General features: G+C 35.9%; 1 protein-coding gene across 1 annotated transcript in view; it reads right to left on the reverse strand.

Annotated features, from left to right (window-relative positions):
* The window catches only part of LOC122833897, a 31,458-nt gene that overhangs the window by 1,093 nt on the left and 16,448 nt on the right, over window positions 1-13,917 (reverse strand). The window contains exons 33-46 of the mRNA XM_044121872.1: window positions 12,638-12,819; window positions 12,360-12,539; window positions 12,158-12,282; window positions 11,245-11,411; window positions 10,106-10,141; window positions 9,320-9,358; window positions 8,781-8,816; window positions 8,110-8,163; window positions 7,698-7,736; window positions 5,585-5,632; window positions 3,485-3,874; window positions 1,970-2,077; window positions 1,652-1,820; window positions 161-309 (exon numbers count right to left, since the gene is read on the reverse strand). Coding sequence (XP_043977807.1) covers window positions 161-309; window positions 1,652-1,820; window positions 1,970-2,077; window positions 3,485-3,874; window positions 5,585-5,632; window positions 7,698-7,736; window positions 8,110-8,163; window positions 8,781-8,816; window positions 9,320-9,358; window positions 10,106-10,141; window positions 11,245-11,411; window positions 12,158-12,282; window positions 12,360-12,539; window positions 12,638-12,819 — 1,722 coding nt within the window. The remainder of the gene's footprint in view (window positions 1-160; window positions 310-1,651; window positions 1,821-1,969; window positions 2,078-3,484; window positions 3,875-5,584; window positions 5,633-7,697; window positions 7,737-8,109; window positions 8,164-8,780; window positions 8,817-9,319; window positions 9,359-10,105; window positions 10,142-11,244; window positions 11,412-12,157; window positions 12,283-12,359; window positions 12,540-12,637; window positions 12,820-13,917) is intronic.

A 13,917-nucleotide genomic window follows, 5' to 3' on the forward strand; every position in this document is an offset into this window, starting at 1 on the left:
TGTCAAAACTTTGGCACTTTAAGCATCATGAAAAATTTACAGGGGTGTAATTTCAAAGAGCCAAATGGCAGGAAACATTTATAAAATAAAGCTGCTGAAAAAAAAAAAAATTAAGCAAAAGAAAAATCTGTATTTGACACAGAAGGGTAAACATACTCACCTAGAATCCCATCAACGTTGCTGGCAGACGGTCTCTTTTTTAAAACAGGCCAAAGGAATTTGTTGCCGTCCCTCTGATGAACTAAGACAACCATGTGCAAGTCTTCTCCTAAAACATCTGTTTCTTGACCTCGAGCAGTCACTGTAAGACTAGAAGACAAAAACGTTTGGGTGCTTTTCCTTCCTACACCTTCAGTCCCAAGACAGTTCTGCCTCAGTCAAAGTACGGATGAAACCAGAGGCATGCATGCTTTCCATATAACCCATATGAAATATTGCAACCAATGAAAGAAGATTTTTATTTTGTCTGGTATGGAAATGTGGTTATGTAAGTTTCATGTGTAACAGCAAGAGTTCATTCATAGTTTAGTTTGATGAGGGTTATTAATCTCTTGTACTTTATCTTATTTTTAAATCAGAATTACCAATAAAAACTTTATTGCTTTAAATTTATAGTTGAGAACAATATAGATAAATGAATTAAGATTATCTGATAAAGCTGCAAGCATGATTCTTATCCATGACAAAAACACAAAGCAACAGAGAGCTTGCTCAGAGAGACATAAAATGTAAAATAGTTTTTAATTGCATTTTGACTGCTGGGGTCTTAATATCTTTGTATATATCAAATAATTCTGTAGAAGAATTATTTATTATCTGAATGTCAGGGATCTGGCTGCATGTGTTGTGTTTCTGTGGCAGGGCTGAGCAGTGATTAGCTGCTTCTAACCAGTCCTTCAACAGGAGCTTAAGAGGAGCTGGTTGCCAGTCATTCAGCACCTGAATGCAAACAAAGTGGTATTTAGTCAGCTGTGTCTCTTTGTAGAGTGTGCTAGTGTTCCTCCTAGTCTTATGCTAACCTTGTAATCTGGCTCTATGTTACTTCCTAGCTCTTTCTCCTTATGACACCTCTTAGTTTGTCAGTCAAACCTCCTCATGCAAAAATATAAAGCTCCTCATTTCCTCTAGTCCTCCACCCGCCGATGCTAGACTGTTTAGTGTTTAGTCCAACACTTGGACTGCTCTCTCGTCCCTGGTTCCTAACAAATCATCTTCAAAAACCAGAGAAATCCTTCACTGATTTCATCCTGCAGCATTATTCTTATTATTCGCCCTGCTCACTTCTCGTCCTTTTTCTCACCTCATGTTAAGGGATTCCGCTTTGACTGAGACATTTCCAGCTACGTCCTGTATTATAACAAACATGTTAATTTAGGATCTTAGTTAGGCCACTCTACCAAATTAAGTTCCGATGCTTCAGCTAATAACCAGTAAGTTGGACCAATCTGGGCTAAATAACAATAAAATAAAAGACAATAAAAATATATACATAATTAGCTGAAATAGAGTATTCAATTGTTGAGTTTTTGGCTAGTAATAAGATCAGAGTCAGTCATAAACAATGCTGTGCTAACTTCAAGGACGCCACAAGTTGTGGCTCTGAAAACATTTAAACTTGTAAATTTTTACAATAATCACAATTCATGGTCACCTTCCAGCTTGGATGGGATTCTGTACATCAAGCCGGGTCATAGAGGTTCCCTGCAGGACCCTGGTTCCCTCGGGGCCGATGTCAACATAATGGTCATTTTGAACTTGGATGAAAATTTTTTTGAAGCCCCCATTTGTCACTGGATTAAGCTCGCCATTTATGTACAGACCTGATTTGAAAGAAACAACCTGAAAGTTAACACTAAATCACAAGTCCAGCAACTAAATGAAAAATCAAACCTCAGAGACGGTTAAAGATGAAAAACAGTTTGAGTACCGACTCTTCAACTGCATGATGGCAAAAATAAATGACACTCACTCTTGCTGGGATGATGAAGGAGTTTAAGAACATGAGATCCAGGCACGTCAAAGCAAAGGGAAGCAGAGTGATTCTCAGTTTTAACCAGAAATCGGTGACTGATGTGGACTGATAGGGAGGCAGAGATAACGTTAAACAAAACTGTGGGCTTCCCCAACTTTTCCACATTTTGTCACATTACAACCATATTCCTCAAGGTGCTTTGTGATCTGATGTGATAATTTCTCACAGCTTCATACATGACTGTGAGGTGAAAGAAAATTCAAAAATTACTTTCTATTAATTTATTTCAATTTATTGGTGGTGTTGCAAATCTGAAATTGGGATGCTCCTTCATATTTAGCTCTGTCTAAGTTGATGCTTTTCCAGGATATCTGAAAATATGTTTCTACTAGATTTGCACGTCTAGAGTGAATTTTTTGCCAATTCCACTTGGTTCAACAGCTCAAACTTTAGACATTGTGTTATAACCTAAATCAGGGGTCTCAAACTCCAGGCCTTGAGGGCCGCAGTCCTGCAGTTTTTAGATGAGTCTCAGGTACAAAACACTGGAGTGAAATGGCTTAATCACCTCCACCTTGTGTAGATCAATTCTCCAGAGCCTTAATTATTCTATTCAGGTGGTGCAGCAGAAGCACATCTAAAAGTTGCAGGACTGCGGCCCTCGAGGACTGGAGTTTGAGACCCCTGACCTAACCCTTCTTTAAGCATCTCCACAACCTTTTTTCTGGCCAATTTATTTTTATTTACTTTCTTTCACTTCACACTTGTGTTGCATTTCTGTTGCTCTACCACTTCCTCACTTAGGTTTATGACATCTTACATGTAGTGGAAGTTTAACAAAAAGCTGAAAGGTAATTTCAGCATATTCACACTCAAGCTTACACATAAACTATTTCTACATGCTTATTTTTGGACAACTGACTATAAGTATATTTTTAACCGCTTCTCTATACCGAATGCCATTATCTACATCATAATGTAACACACATTGATAAGGTGTTTTGGAGCAATATGTTCTTTGGAAATAATGACAGGAATGTTCCTACATGTCATAATGTAAATGTCATTTTGTGCACAGTACATTGATCACGTTCCTAAAAGTGAAATTCTGTAAAAATGCATAAAACTTGCAACACAAGAAAAGTATCATTTGCCTTTTGTATGTCTGATTGGTACACTTTTCTGTTCAGAAAATACAACTTCAGATGCTAAAGTTAAGTCTATCAGTAAATATGTAAAACATTTTGTTCGGTGTTTAAAACAGAGCTAATATATATGACATTCAGGCCACTAGGAAAACCAGGAAATTCAACCTAAAGACCTGGTGACGATAAAAATCAAAGAGTTGGAAGCAAACTGTTTTCTTGTTTTTCTTCCACATGTTGGGATTTGGTTTTCTAGCATTTTCTGTCAGGATTTTATTGTTGTTTTAGCTGGAAACTATTAAATAACTATCTAAATAACGTTGAACATAGAATTTCTTTAACTTCATGGCATTCATACCATACCCACCAGGAAGACCCGGAGGACCAGAACCAGGAGGACCAGGAGGAATAAAACCAGGAGGACCAAAACCAGGAGGACTTGGAGGACCAAAACCAGGAGAACCCGGAGGACCAGAACCAGGAGGACCAAAACCAGGAGGACCAAAACCAGGAGAACCCGGAGGACCAAAACCAGGAGAACCCGGAGGACCAGAACCAGGAGGACCAAAACCAGGAGGACCAAAACCAGGAGAACCCGGAGGACCAAAACCAGGAGAACCCGGAGGACCAAAACCAGGAGAACCCGGAGGACCAAAACCAGGAGGACCTGGAGGACCAAAACCAGGAGGACCTGGATGTCCCGGAGGACCCATACCAGCAGAAACTGCAGAACCAGCATAACTGGAAAATCCAAAACCTATTATAGAAATAAATACATCAAAAATAATGCACAGTCCTTGTGGATCTATAAAGTTTTGTAAAAAAAAAAAAAAACTAAAATAAATGTTTCTGAAATGTACTGTTTTACACAGACAAATGAAATTAAAACCAGTATAAAGTATTAAAAGGTACATTATTCAGTCAAATTAATAATAATAATAATAATAATAATAATAATAATAATAATAATAATAATAATAATAATAATAATAATAATAATAATAATAATAATAATAATAATAAATGAAACCAGTTGTATACAGAAAACATATCACATTCTCATTGTTTGATGTTAATCCAGACTTCACGCTTCCAATTTTAAGTGAGTTAGGATTACCAAAATTATTTATATTTCTTGATAGAAAATGCCAGAAGAGTGGAGGAGAAGTATGCTAATGTCAATTTTGAAGAATAATAAAGAACAACAAAGTTGTGGCAACTACAGAGGAATAAAGGTAAGGGATCATTCAATGAAGTTGTGGGAAAGAGATGTTGAAGCAGACTGAGGTAAGAAGTGAGCATCTGGTCTCATGCCAATAAAATGCTCTACAGATGCAGTCTTTGTTTTAATAGAGAAGAACAGATAATGTAAGAGGGCGGAGCTGCTTTGTGTTTTTATGAATTTAGAGAAAGCAGCACTTATGGTATATAGTCCAGAGCAAAAGCAAGTCTGGAAAAGTGATGAAACGTATCCAAGCAGGTTGCAGCAGCAGATAGAGAAAAGTGATAGATGTGATGTGTGATAAAAATAGTTGAGAATGAACGAAAAGGCGTACAAGATGGTGGTGAGTCCAGCGATGTTGTTTGGTTTAGAGACAATGGCAATGACAAAGAGACTGGAAACAGAGACAGGTAGCACAGAGGAAGATGTTGAAGTCTTCTTTGGGAATGACAAGGCTGGATAAGACGAGGAATGAATGCAACAGAGGAACAGTTCATGTTAGATGTGATAAAGTCAGAGAACCCAGCCTCAGATGGTTTGGACATGCACAGAAAGTGGTGAATTTAACAGTAGAGAGACGCTGAGGAGGGAAATGCCAATCAGGTGGTCAAGATGTGGACCTAAGAAGAGAGTTATGGATGTGAGACAGTAAGGAAAGTGGTATGAGAGACGTCAGTGAAGACAGGATGAGTTGGGAACAGATGACCTGCTGTGGCCAACCCTAAAGGAAAAAGATTTATATTTGTTGAAAGCCAAAATAATGTAATATTCGGTAACAATTTATTTGATGGGTTGTGAATAAGACTGTCATGTCATAACACGAATTACACTATTCATGACTGCTGTCATAAAAAGTGTCATTCGGTAAATCCTAACATTTTTAATACAAGTTTAATATATTATTCTGAAAAAAATTGTTATAATAGTATTACTGATTAAACTTTAACAATTATGTTAAAGTTTAATCAGTAATACTTTAACATAATTGTTAAAGTATGATCTGACAAATTTATGTCAGATCATGAGTTGTTGGTTAACGTCAAGTTGTCAGAACAAAGACATTTTGAATGTGAATATGGAAAAAACACATATTTTTTAATAAAAGTTACGTACTGTATCTTTAAGAATTGGAATGAATAGAAAGCACCTCAAGTCTTTGTGTCTAATACTGATTTTATGAACAAACAATTAAAAACATTTATTTGTGTTTAGCTTAGAGAGCTTGTGTGTTTGATAGGATCGTACCAGAGTCAGTGGAAATAATGGAAGGCATGATAGGAGCAGCAACAACACCTGACATTAAAGAAAAAAAACAGTGTTAAAAGAAAAATTACAGAGAAAGACAACATTTTTTTGCATGTTACAAAATATGCTCTCGGTAGAGGGACATCACTTGATCTACAGCTACTTATCTGGACATAATAAAAGAATACATCCAGTCTTTACCATGTCATGCAGATGTATTTTAAATGTTTATGTGACTGTGTGTAGCCCCTGGTTAAAAACCATGCACTTAAGGCCTTTAATATTTACAAAATATTTACAAGGTTGGTTTTATGCAAGAAAAAAAGGGATAAGTGAGCAATGTGTATGATTGTTTTTATATATTTTTAATCTGAGTGATTATATACATAAGGGAAGATGTTACTGTAGTAACATGAGAAATGATAAGAAAAAACAGAAAGCCAAAACTTTTCTGTAGATGACTTGTGTATTTACATGAGTGTATTGTTGTTTGATTAAGAATCTAATTTGTGTAAAGACTGTATTGAGTATCCTATCTATGAAAGTAGCTTAGGTTAACGAGGGACAAGTGAACTCAACAGAGAGAAAAAAACGGAACAATGGGATGATGGGAAGAAGAAGAAGGAAGGACGCGGGAGAGAGAAGAAGGAAGAAGCTAATGGAGATCGCTGCTAAAGTTTGCAGAGGTTGAGGTGGGAGACGGAACTGGATTTTTCGGAGGTGTTTTGAACAAGTAATCCTGCACACGGTGTGTGGGATATCTGCTCAAGTATTAAGCAGTAAAAAGCTCGGAGGAAAACTGCGGCTGATCGACGGAAAACTGCGGCTGATTCGAAGTGGCGAGAGGAACATGGCGGCCCTGATTTCAGTGCGACGGAGGAGTAATCCTGCAACTCGGGTGGCGGAGTTCTGAAAGAAAAATTGGACTCGCGAAGCATCCTTGACGAGGAGGACGTCGGCTGAGCGAGCAGGTTTGATTTGGTTTGTTGTTTAAACGGGGAGAAGAGGATTGTCGTAGCGACATCGCACCCTAGCTTCATCAGGCCTGCAACGAAAACTTAAACTGGTACCGGACAGAGTGTGTGTGTGAGAGTATGGGCCCATGTGTGATATTGTGTTTTAGAACTGTAAATGTTTGGTAAATGTATGGAGTTCTATTGGTAACAAAAACTGAATTCTGGTTAAAGTAACACAACTGTTAAGAAGTAAGGGTTTCTTTAAAAACACAAAGGGGAAGTGAGTAGAACATAAGGTATTGAAAAGAAAAAGTGCCTTATCGGCTTTATTTTGTTCAGGGAAACATTAATGACCTTGCTCTATGTTTAAGTTTTTTTTTTTTGATTATTTGGGGATTTGAGGAGCTAAGGTTTTATTTTTTCAAAGTTCCTATTAAAAGAAACTGTTCAGGTAACTGGTTGTCTGGAGTTATTTATATTACATAAAAGGAGTGTAAGGTAATTGGACGAGTAAGGAATTACTCAAAATTGGTAAACCTGCGTGGTAACTACCAGAACTTAACGAACCCAAATAGCCACCCCACCAGTGAGTTTAAGTTCCTGTCCCAGTTACTAGCGGACAGAGCAGTGGGGTGCTACATGTGTTTTTCTGCTTGTTGTTCTGTTGCATTTAAAAGACAATGATACCTGGAAACTAACTAAATCACCTCAATTATTCTCCATTACCATCAAGTTTTCTTGATCTGGACATTTCTAAAAATCTTAGCTTCCTTGATGGTTTTACTTTTTTCAAGGCAGAATATAAAAAACCTGGTGATAATTTGAGTAAAATATTATCTGTTGTTGAGTTAACAGGAAAATATTAATGTTAAATTGATGTTGTATAGTTTCAACATTGATTTGACTGTCAAGAGTGAAAATATTTTGTGTTTTTGCTCGTAGCGATTATTTTGTGTCATGTTTTGCTACAGAGCAGGAAAAGCAGCAGTGGAAATTGAAGGCAGTTTTTGACTAGGAGAGGTGAATTTCTGCAGATGTCAACAGAAGCACTGGGAGGGAGGGGAAGAGGCTTGACTTTTTCACAGATTATCTGTCTCGTGCCTTGAGCCTGGATTTCCCTGTATTTAAGGTCACAAATCTTCTTATACTCTTACTACCTCCTGACAATCGTCTTCTTGGATCTCTTGATCCTCCTGCTGGAAAACAACACAGAGACAATTTTTATTTTTTTTATATGTAAAAATCATCATTTTTAAAATAAAAGTTGCACACATGAATTTCAAAAAATGCCAAAGTTGGCAGTTTCTTTACAAAATGTTTTTAGCATTAACAACAAAGATTGTGTTTAAAATAATGGAGCAGCCACAAACAAAGTTGCAATACAGTAAAGTATTTACATTATGTACATTTACTGTGTTGCTTTAGTTTCTACCATTTCTTTCAAACATCAGTACCATATTTTTTCAACGGTCTAATATGCTTTTTGTTGTGGTAAAACATATATGAAAAAAATACTTGAACTTTAATCCAAATGTCCAATTCAGTTGCAGACATTTATCAAAATCATACCTATTAAGCGTGTCGTCCGGTGGTCAGCCAAAGTTGGAAATCCTGATATCGAATCTACTCCCAATTACAGAAAAGGTCAGTAAGTTGACTGTGGAATATTTAGGAGCAAATACTTTTGGCAATATAGTGTAACAAAGAGCCAAATGCTGAACTGAGGCCCAACAGTACCAACACTGTGGGTTTGACACAGTTGGAGGATAGTTCTGGATTGAAAGAGGTCAAAGTGATTGGCCATTACTCAGAAACTAAACAGCTTATGCAATCACTTTGCTGATTCTCCAGTAAAAACGTTTTCAGATTGTTCTTCCAGACTTTTTGTAGGTTAGACTGATCTCAGACAAAAAGAAAAGTAGTTCTAGGTTGCCAACACTTGCTCATGTTAGTTCTGGTTGTGTGCATCCTTTAAGATTTTACAATATGACTTCTGACAGTGTCTTGTATAAAATCAAGATTCCTTGACGATTTTATCTTGTCCGTATGTTTTTTTCAGAACAGGATTATAAACACCAGATGATAATTTGAGTGAAATCTATTCTGTTGTCTAGATTAACAGAAAAGATCAATCTTGATGTTTCTCAGTGGTTTGAACATTTATTTTATTTGTATACAGTAACAACATTGTGGTTTTGCTTGGAACAATTCTTAAATATGCGTCGTGTTTAAGCACAAACCTGCAGAAGAGGCCCCAAGCACAACCCCAGCTCTTCCTGTTAAAGAAAAGGAAGATGGTATTAAAGTAAAGCAGGGTTCTTAGAGATAATTAGTTTTTCATAATTTTTTGATTTAAAAACCAATGTTAGAAATACAATTGAAAACTTAAGGAGGAAAACAAACAAAAAATCAAAAGTAAGAAGTCGACAGGAGAAGAGGAAAGTAAGAGAGAAACTGGAATGAGAAAAAATGAGACAGAAAGCAGCAATAATCTGCTTTACAAGGTAAATATGTTAATTAATTTTCCACTGGACACAAAGTGCTGTAAACGGGGGTCCGTTTAAGAGGATCTTGCCCCTGACCCCAAATAGGCTGACCTGAAAGCCAGCAATATGATATTTGGACTGTGTTGATACATAGTTTTATTCTAACTGTGAAACATCTTAGACAAAAATACTTACTCATTAAATATAATCTATTGCATCATTTTGTACACAAGATCTCTTTAGAAGAGAGAAAAAGCAAAAGATTAGACATTCGCATACTGTACTTAACCTACCAGGATAAGGAGAAAAACTGGAACCAGATGCTGCAGCTCCTGTGAAAGAAATGGATAAGAAGATTAAAATAATTTTCATTTCTATCTATTAGAAGCTATCGTACCATAGTCACCAAAAAGAACTGGAAAAGAATGACTACTGAGAACAATAGATCGTCAATAATTCACGGTCAGCAGTGTTTTCACTGAGGTCCAACAGCAGCAGCACTGTGAGAGGAAAGCACCGGACTGTGATTGGTCATTGATCAGAAGCTAATCAGCTTATTCAATAACTTTGATGATGAATGGAAAGTTGGACATTTGCTTAAATTTCTCCTATAGCAACTTTTCCAGATTGTTCCATTTCAGGAGTGGTTTGATAATTCCTGACTTTTTAAAGCAGTCATTATGTCTCATAAATTCATTCCTCTCATCTGTGAGAGGAATGAATTTGATTATTTGAATCAAATCAGAAATTGGTTTGGCCTGAACAGACTTTCTGTAGGTTAGACTGACCTCAGGCAAAAAAACAGTAGTTCTAGGTTGCTCATGTTAGTTCTGGTTGTATTGACTTCTGACAGTATCTTGTATAAAATCTAGATTCCTAGAGGATTTTACCTTGTCTGTCTGTTTTTTAAAAACAGGATAATAAACACCTGATGAAAATTTGAGTAAAACCTCCTCCATTGTTTGAGTTAACAGAAACGATCAATCTTGATGTTTCTCAGTGGTTTGAACATTGATTTTATTTGTAAACAGTAACTATATTGTGGTTTTGCTTGTAACAATTCTTGTTTAAGCACAAACCTGCAGAAGAGGCCCCAAGCACGACCCCAGCTCTTCCTGTTAAAGAAAAGGAAGATGGTATTAAAGTAAAGCAGAGTTCTTAGAGATAATTAGTTTTTAATAAATTTTGGTTTAAAAAACCAATGTTAGAAATACAATTGAAAACTTAAGGAGTAAAACAAAAACAAAAAAATCAAAAATAAGAAGTCGGCAGGAGAAGAGGAAAGTAAGAGAGAAACTGGAATGAGAAAAAATGAGACAGAAAGCAGCAATAATCTGCCTTACAAGGTAAATATGTTAATTAATTTTCCACTAGCTATAAAGTGCCATGAATTGGCGTCCGTCTAATCTTGCTCCAGGCCCCGGATATGCTGACCTGAAAGTCAAAAAATGTCTGGACTATATTGCATAAATACACATGAGGACTCCACGAAAAATAGTTTTATTCCACATGTGAAACCTTTTAGTCAAAAATATTCACTCACTAAATTAGGCCCTTTTACATTTATATTTGAAATGTAATCTGTTTGTTTTATTTCAGCACTTTGCTTTTGACTGTAATTATTTATGTGAGCACTTTTATTGGAGTATGTGATGTTTTATGTATATGTTCATAATGTTGTATAGACGCTAATAAAGTTTTTAATTTAAAAGCTCACAAGCTGCTGTTGCTGTTTCACAGCAGCATTTTACTGGCTTTCAGTTTGGATTTTTCTAAATATTTTTACCTGTTTCAAGTCAAATAAATTAAATGATTTTACTTAATTTATATTGGCTTGTTCATACTGGGAGATACATAAACAGATTGGAGTGTTATCTGCAGTAATGTTTGTGTAGCTACTACTTTTTGTATCCAAAAAGACTTTAAATATTAAACTCCTTTTGGCTTTAACCCAAACCTGTTAATGTCCAAAATAACAATATTCATGATATTTGCACAATATAAAGGCACAGTAATAACTAAGGTGAGTTTGGAGCAAAGATGCTGCTTCACCGCATTCAGATGAGTTTATTGAATTGGTTTGGACTCCAGATTATCAGCTCACTGTGTCAAACATTGCAAACTCTCCCTTACCATATCTGGCAAAAACATAAAAAAGATTACTAAAAGATTACAGAAAGAGAACTATACTTGTTTAGATTCTGACTCAATGCATGACCTGTGAACTGTGGTGTTTCCCCCTCTTTGGGTTTGTGGAGGACGGATTTCTCCCCCTGAGGCTTGGTGACCACCATGGATGTGAGCGGAGTAACAAAGCTGTACTTGAGGGACAGCTCCAACGCCTCTTTATTCACTTTCTCTTTCTCAGGTCCAGATAGCAGCAGCCTGCATCACAGCATCTTGTCACAATTAGACAACATTATAAAGTGCAGCAAAAAAAAAAAAAAAAAAAAAAAAAAATCAGAGCCCACTTTTATGCAAAATTGTTTAAATTAAAGGTTGAACAGAGTAACAATGAGTAAAGATCCTCGCAACAAATTTTTTCTTTTTTTTTTGGGGGGGGGGGGGTTTCTTTATACTGAAATAAATTCTTTTCTCTTTGAGAAATATTTTTGGTTTGAGCTTAAGAGATGACGATAAGAATTTCAGAGCTTTTTGACTTTCACACATTGGTGTAATAGGAGTTAATGTTTATTCTCTGTGTGGGTAATGTAAAAAGAAATATCTTCCCAATTTTCAGGTAATTTTGAATTACAAGTTAAATGGCATTTTGCCTTCCCATGAAATAAAACCGCTGATTTTCTGTTCTTAATGTATTTATAGCATCAATCAGCAAGAAATACTGATCGTCTACAGTAAAGCATCTGTCAGTCCGTTTGTATCTCATAACGGTTTCTTAGTCTCATAGACAATGCTTAAAGCAACTGTGTTATATAAAAAAAAAATTGATTATTTTACACAATTTCAGTCAGTTACAATTTCACCGTCATTTATTTATTCTCCCATTTTAAAATGTTTATCACTCACCTCTTTAACAGTCTCAACAGTAAACTGAACTGTAACTAAATCCTGACTCCAACATTTGAACAAATAACCAAAATAAGGACAGAAGAGAAGACATGTTCACTCACTCTCTCTCCAGAAGCTGTTTCACTGTGAGGTAGGCCCAAACCCTCTGCAGAAGGTTTTCGGTCACTGTTTCACTGGGATGGTCCGTAGAACCACTTGTGTTAGAAAATGTCACTCTTCTGTTGATCTGTCGAAAATATTAATTACTAATGGTCGTCTTAGCTTTGCAGGACAGTGGAATTGTGTACTATGGGTGATCCTCACTGAGTAAGCCACGACTTGGGGAGTGAAGGTTTCAATGTTGTTGTCAGTGATCTCGCCGGCCACAACAATCTCAGAACCATTATAATACTGACTGAAATTTGTCTGGGTTAGATTGGATCCGCCCACATAGATCATTGTCACGTCTGTTAACAAAGGAGTGGCCACTTCTTCATAGAAACCCTGTTGATATACAATTCGATGTGGAATTAGTACAAAATGAATTTTAAATGTAAAAACCCAGTAAATGAGTTGGTGTAAGGATAAACGGAGGAGGATACCTTGAGCTGTAAATCAGCATCAGCGTCTTCATAAATCCGTCTTGCCACACCATTGTTCTGCAGTGACATTTTCTCCAGAAACTCAAAATTGACGTCAGAGCCAAAACCGAGACAGTAGAGAGGAAATTTTTCTGCAACAGCTTCTCTGACGTTTGACTGTATTCTTTCTAAGTTAATTTCTCCTGAAAGGACAGAAATCAGGGCAAGTTAGGCTCAAATTTTCTAAACCAGCAGAGTTAGCATCTGAAGGTACGGTATAAATATATTGGTACATTTACCCATAACGTAAATATACATAAGTTTTAAATAAATATCTATGTAAGACCTTGTAAACAACATTGTAATAACAATTACAGGGGGACTGAATTCACACAAACAGCAACAAGGAAATGATTGTAATAAATAATGACTATTTTATTATTTGACAATGATTAAACACAAATAATGTTATAAACTGTTTGCATTTAAGCTAAAGAATGTTATGACAGATCAAGCTGCAAGATGAAAATGCCAGATACAGTAAAATATCATGTAAAAGAACTGAGAAATCTAAGTCTGGGATCAATTTAGAACTGAGTTTACATTATTTTAGGGAAGACAAATAAATTGCATGAATAAAATATGTTATGATATAGTAAACAAAAATTAGGACACCCCTAAAATTATTTAGTTCTTTCCAGAGAAATGTTCATATACTTTCACTTTTAACCTTTGAAAAGAGAATGATGTAGGAATAAATACTGCAGCTGTTCTTGCTCCTGTTTGTTACAATAATATTCTGTTTCTATTCATCTACAAATGTCTGACACTGATCAATAAATCACCAACACCTGCTGCCCTGCTGTAGAGATCACACCCTCTGTTGTATTATAATGTTCACAGTAGGTAGGACATAATTGTTCTGTTAAGATAACTGATTTAAATTATTGTTCTAACTTTATTACAACAATAATTAAAACAATTTTTCTCTTTGAGGGAGTTGTTTTCTCACCGTTAGCATTAACATACTGACAGCTGCTGGTTCAAGACTTTAAACTTGAACGTTTTCTAATCTGTCTTTGATGTATCATGTCTGTGCAGATACAGGTCACTAATGAAATTATTCTTAATTATTGTTTTAAATCCCAGGTGTTGCACTAAGAAATTATTATTATTAATACAAAGTAGCTATACACAAACATTATTGTCTATAACGCATAAATGATTCACAAAATCCTCAAAATATCACTCAAATTTTGCAATAAAAATTGCCAAACTGTTTTCAGAAGGGGTCATTGGAA

This window comes from Gambusia affinis, linkage group LG07 (genome assembly GCF_019740435.1).
Source record: "Gambusia affinis linkage group LG07, SWU_Gaff_1.0, whole genome shotgun sequence".
NCBI lineage: Eukaryota > Metazoa > Chordata > Actinopteri > Cyprinodontiformes > Poeciliidae > Gambusia > Gambusia affinis.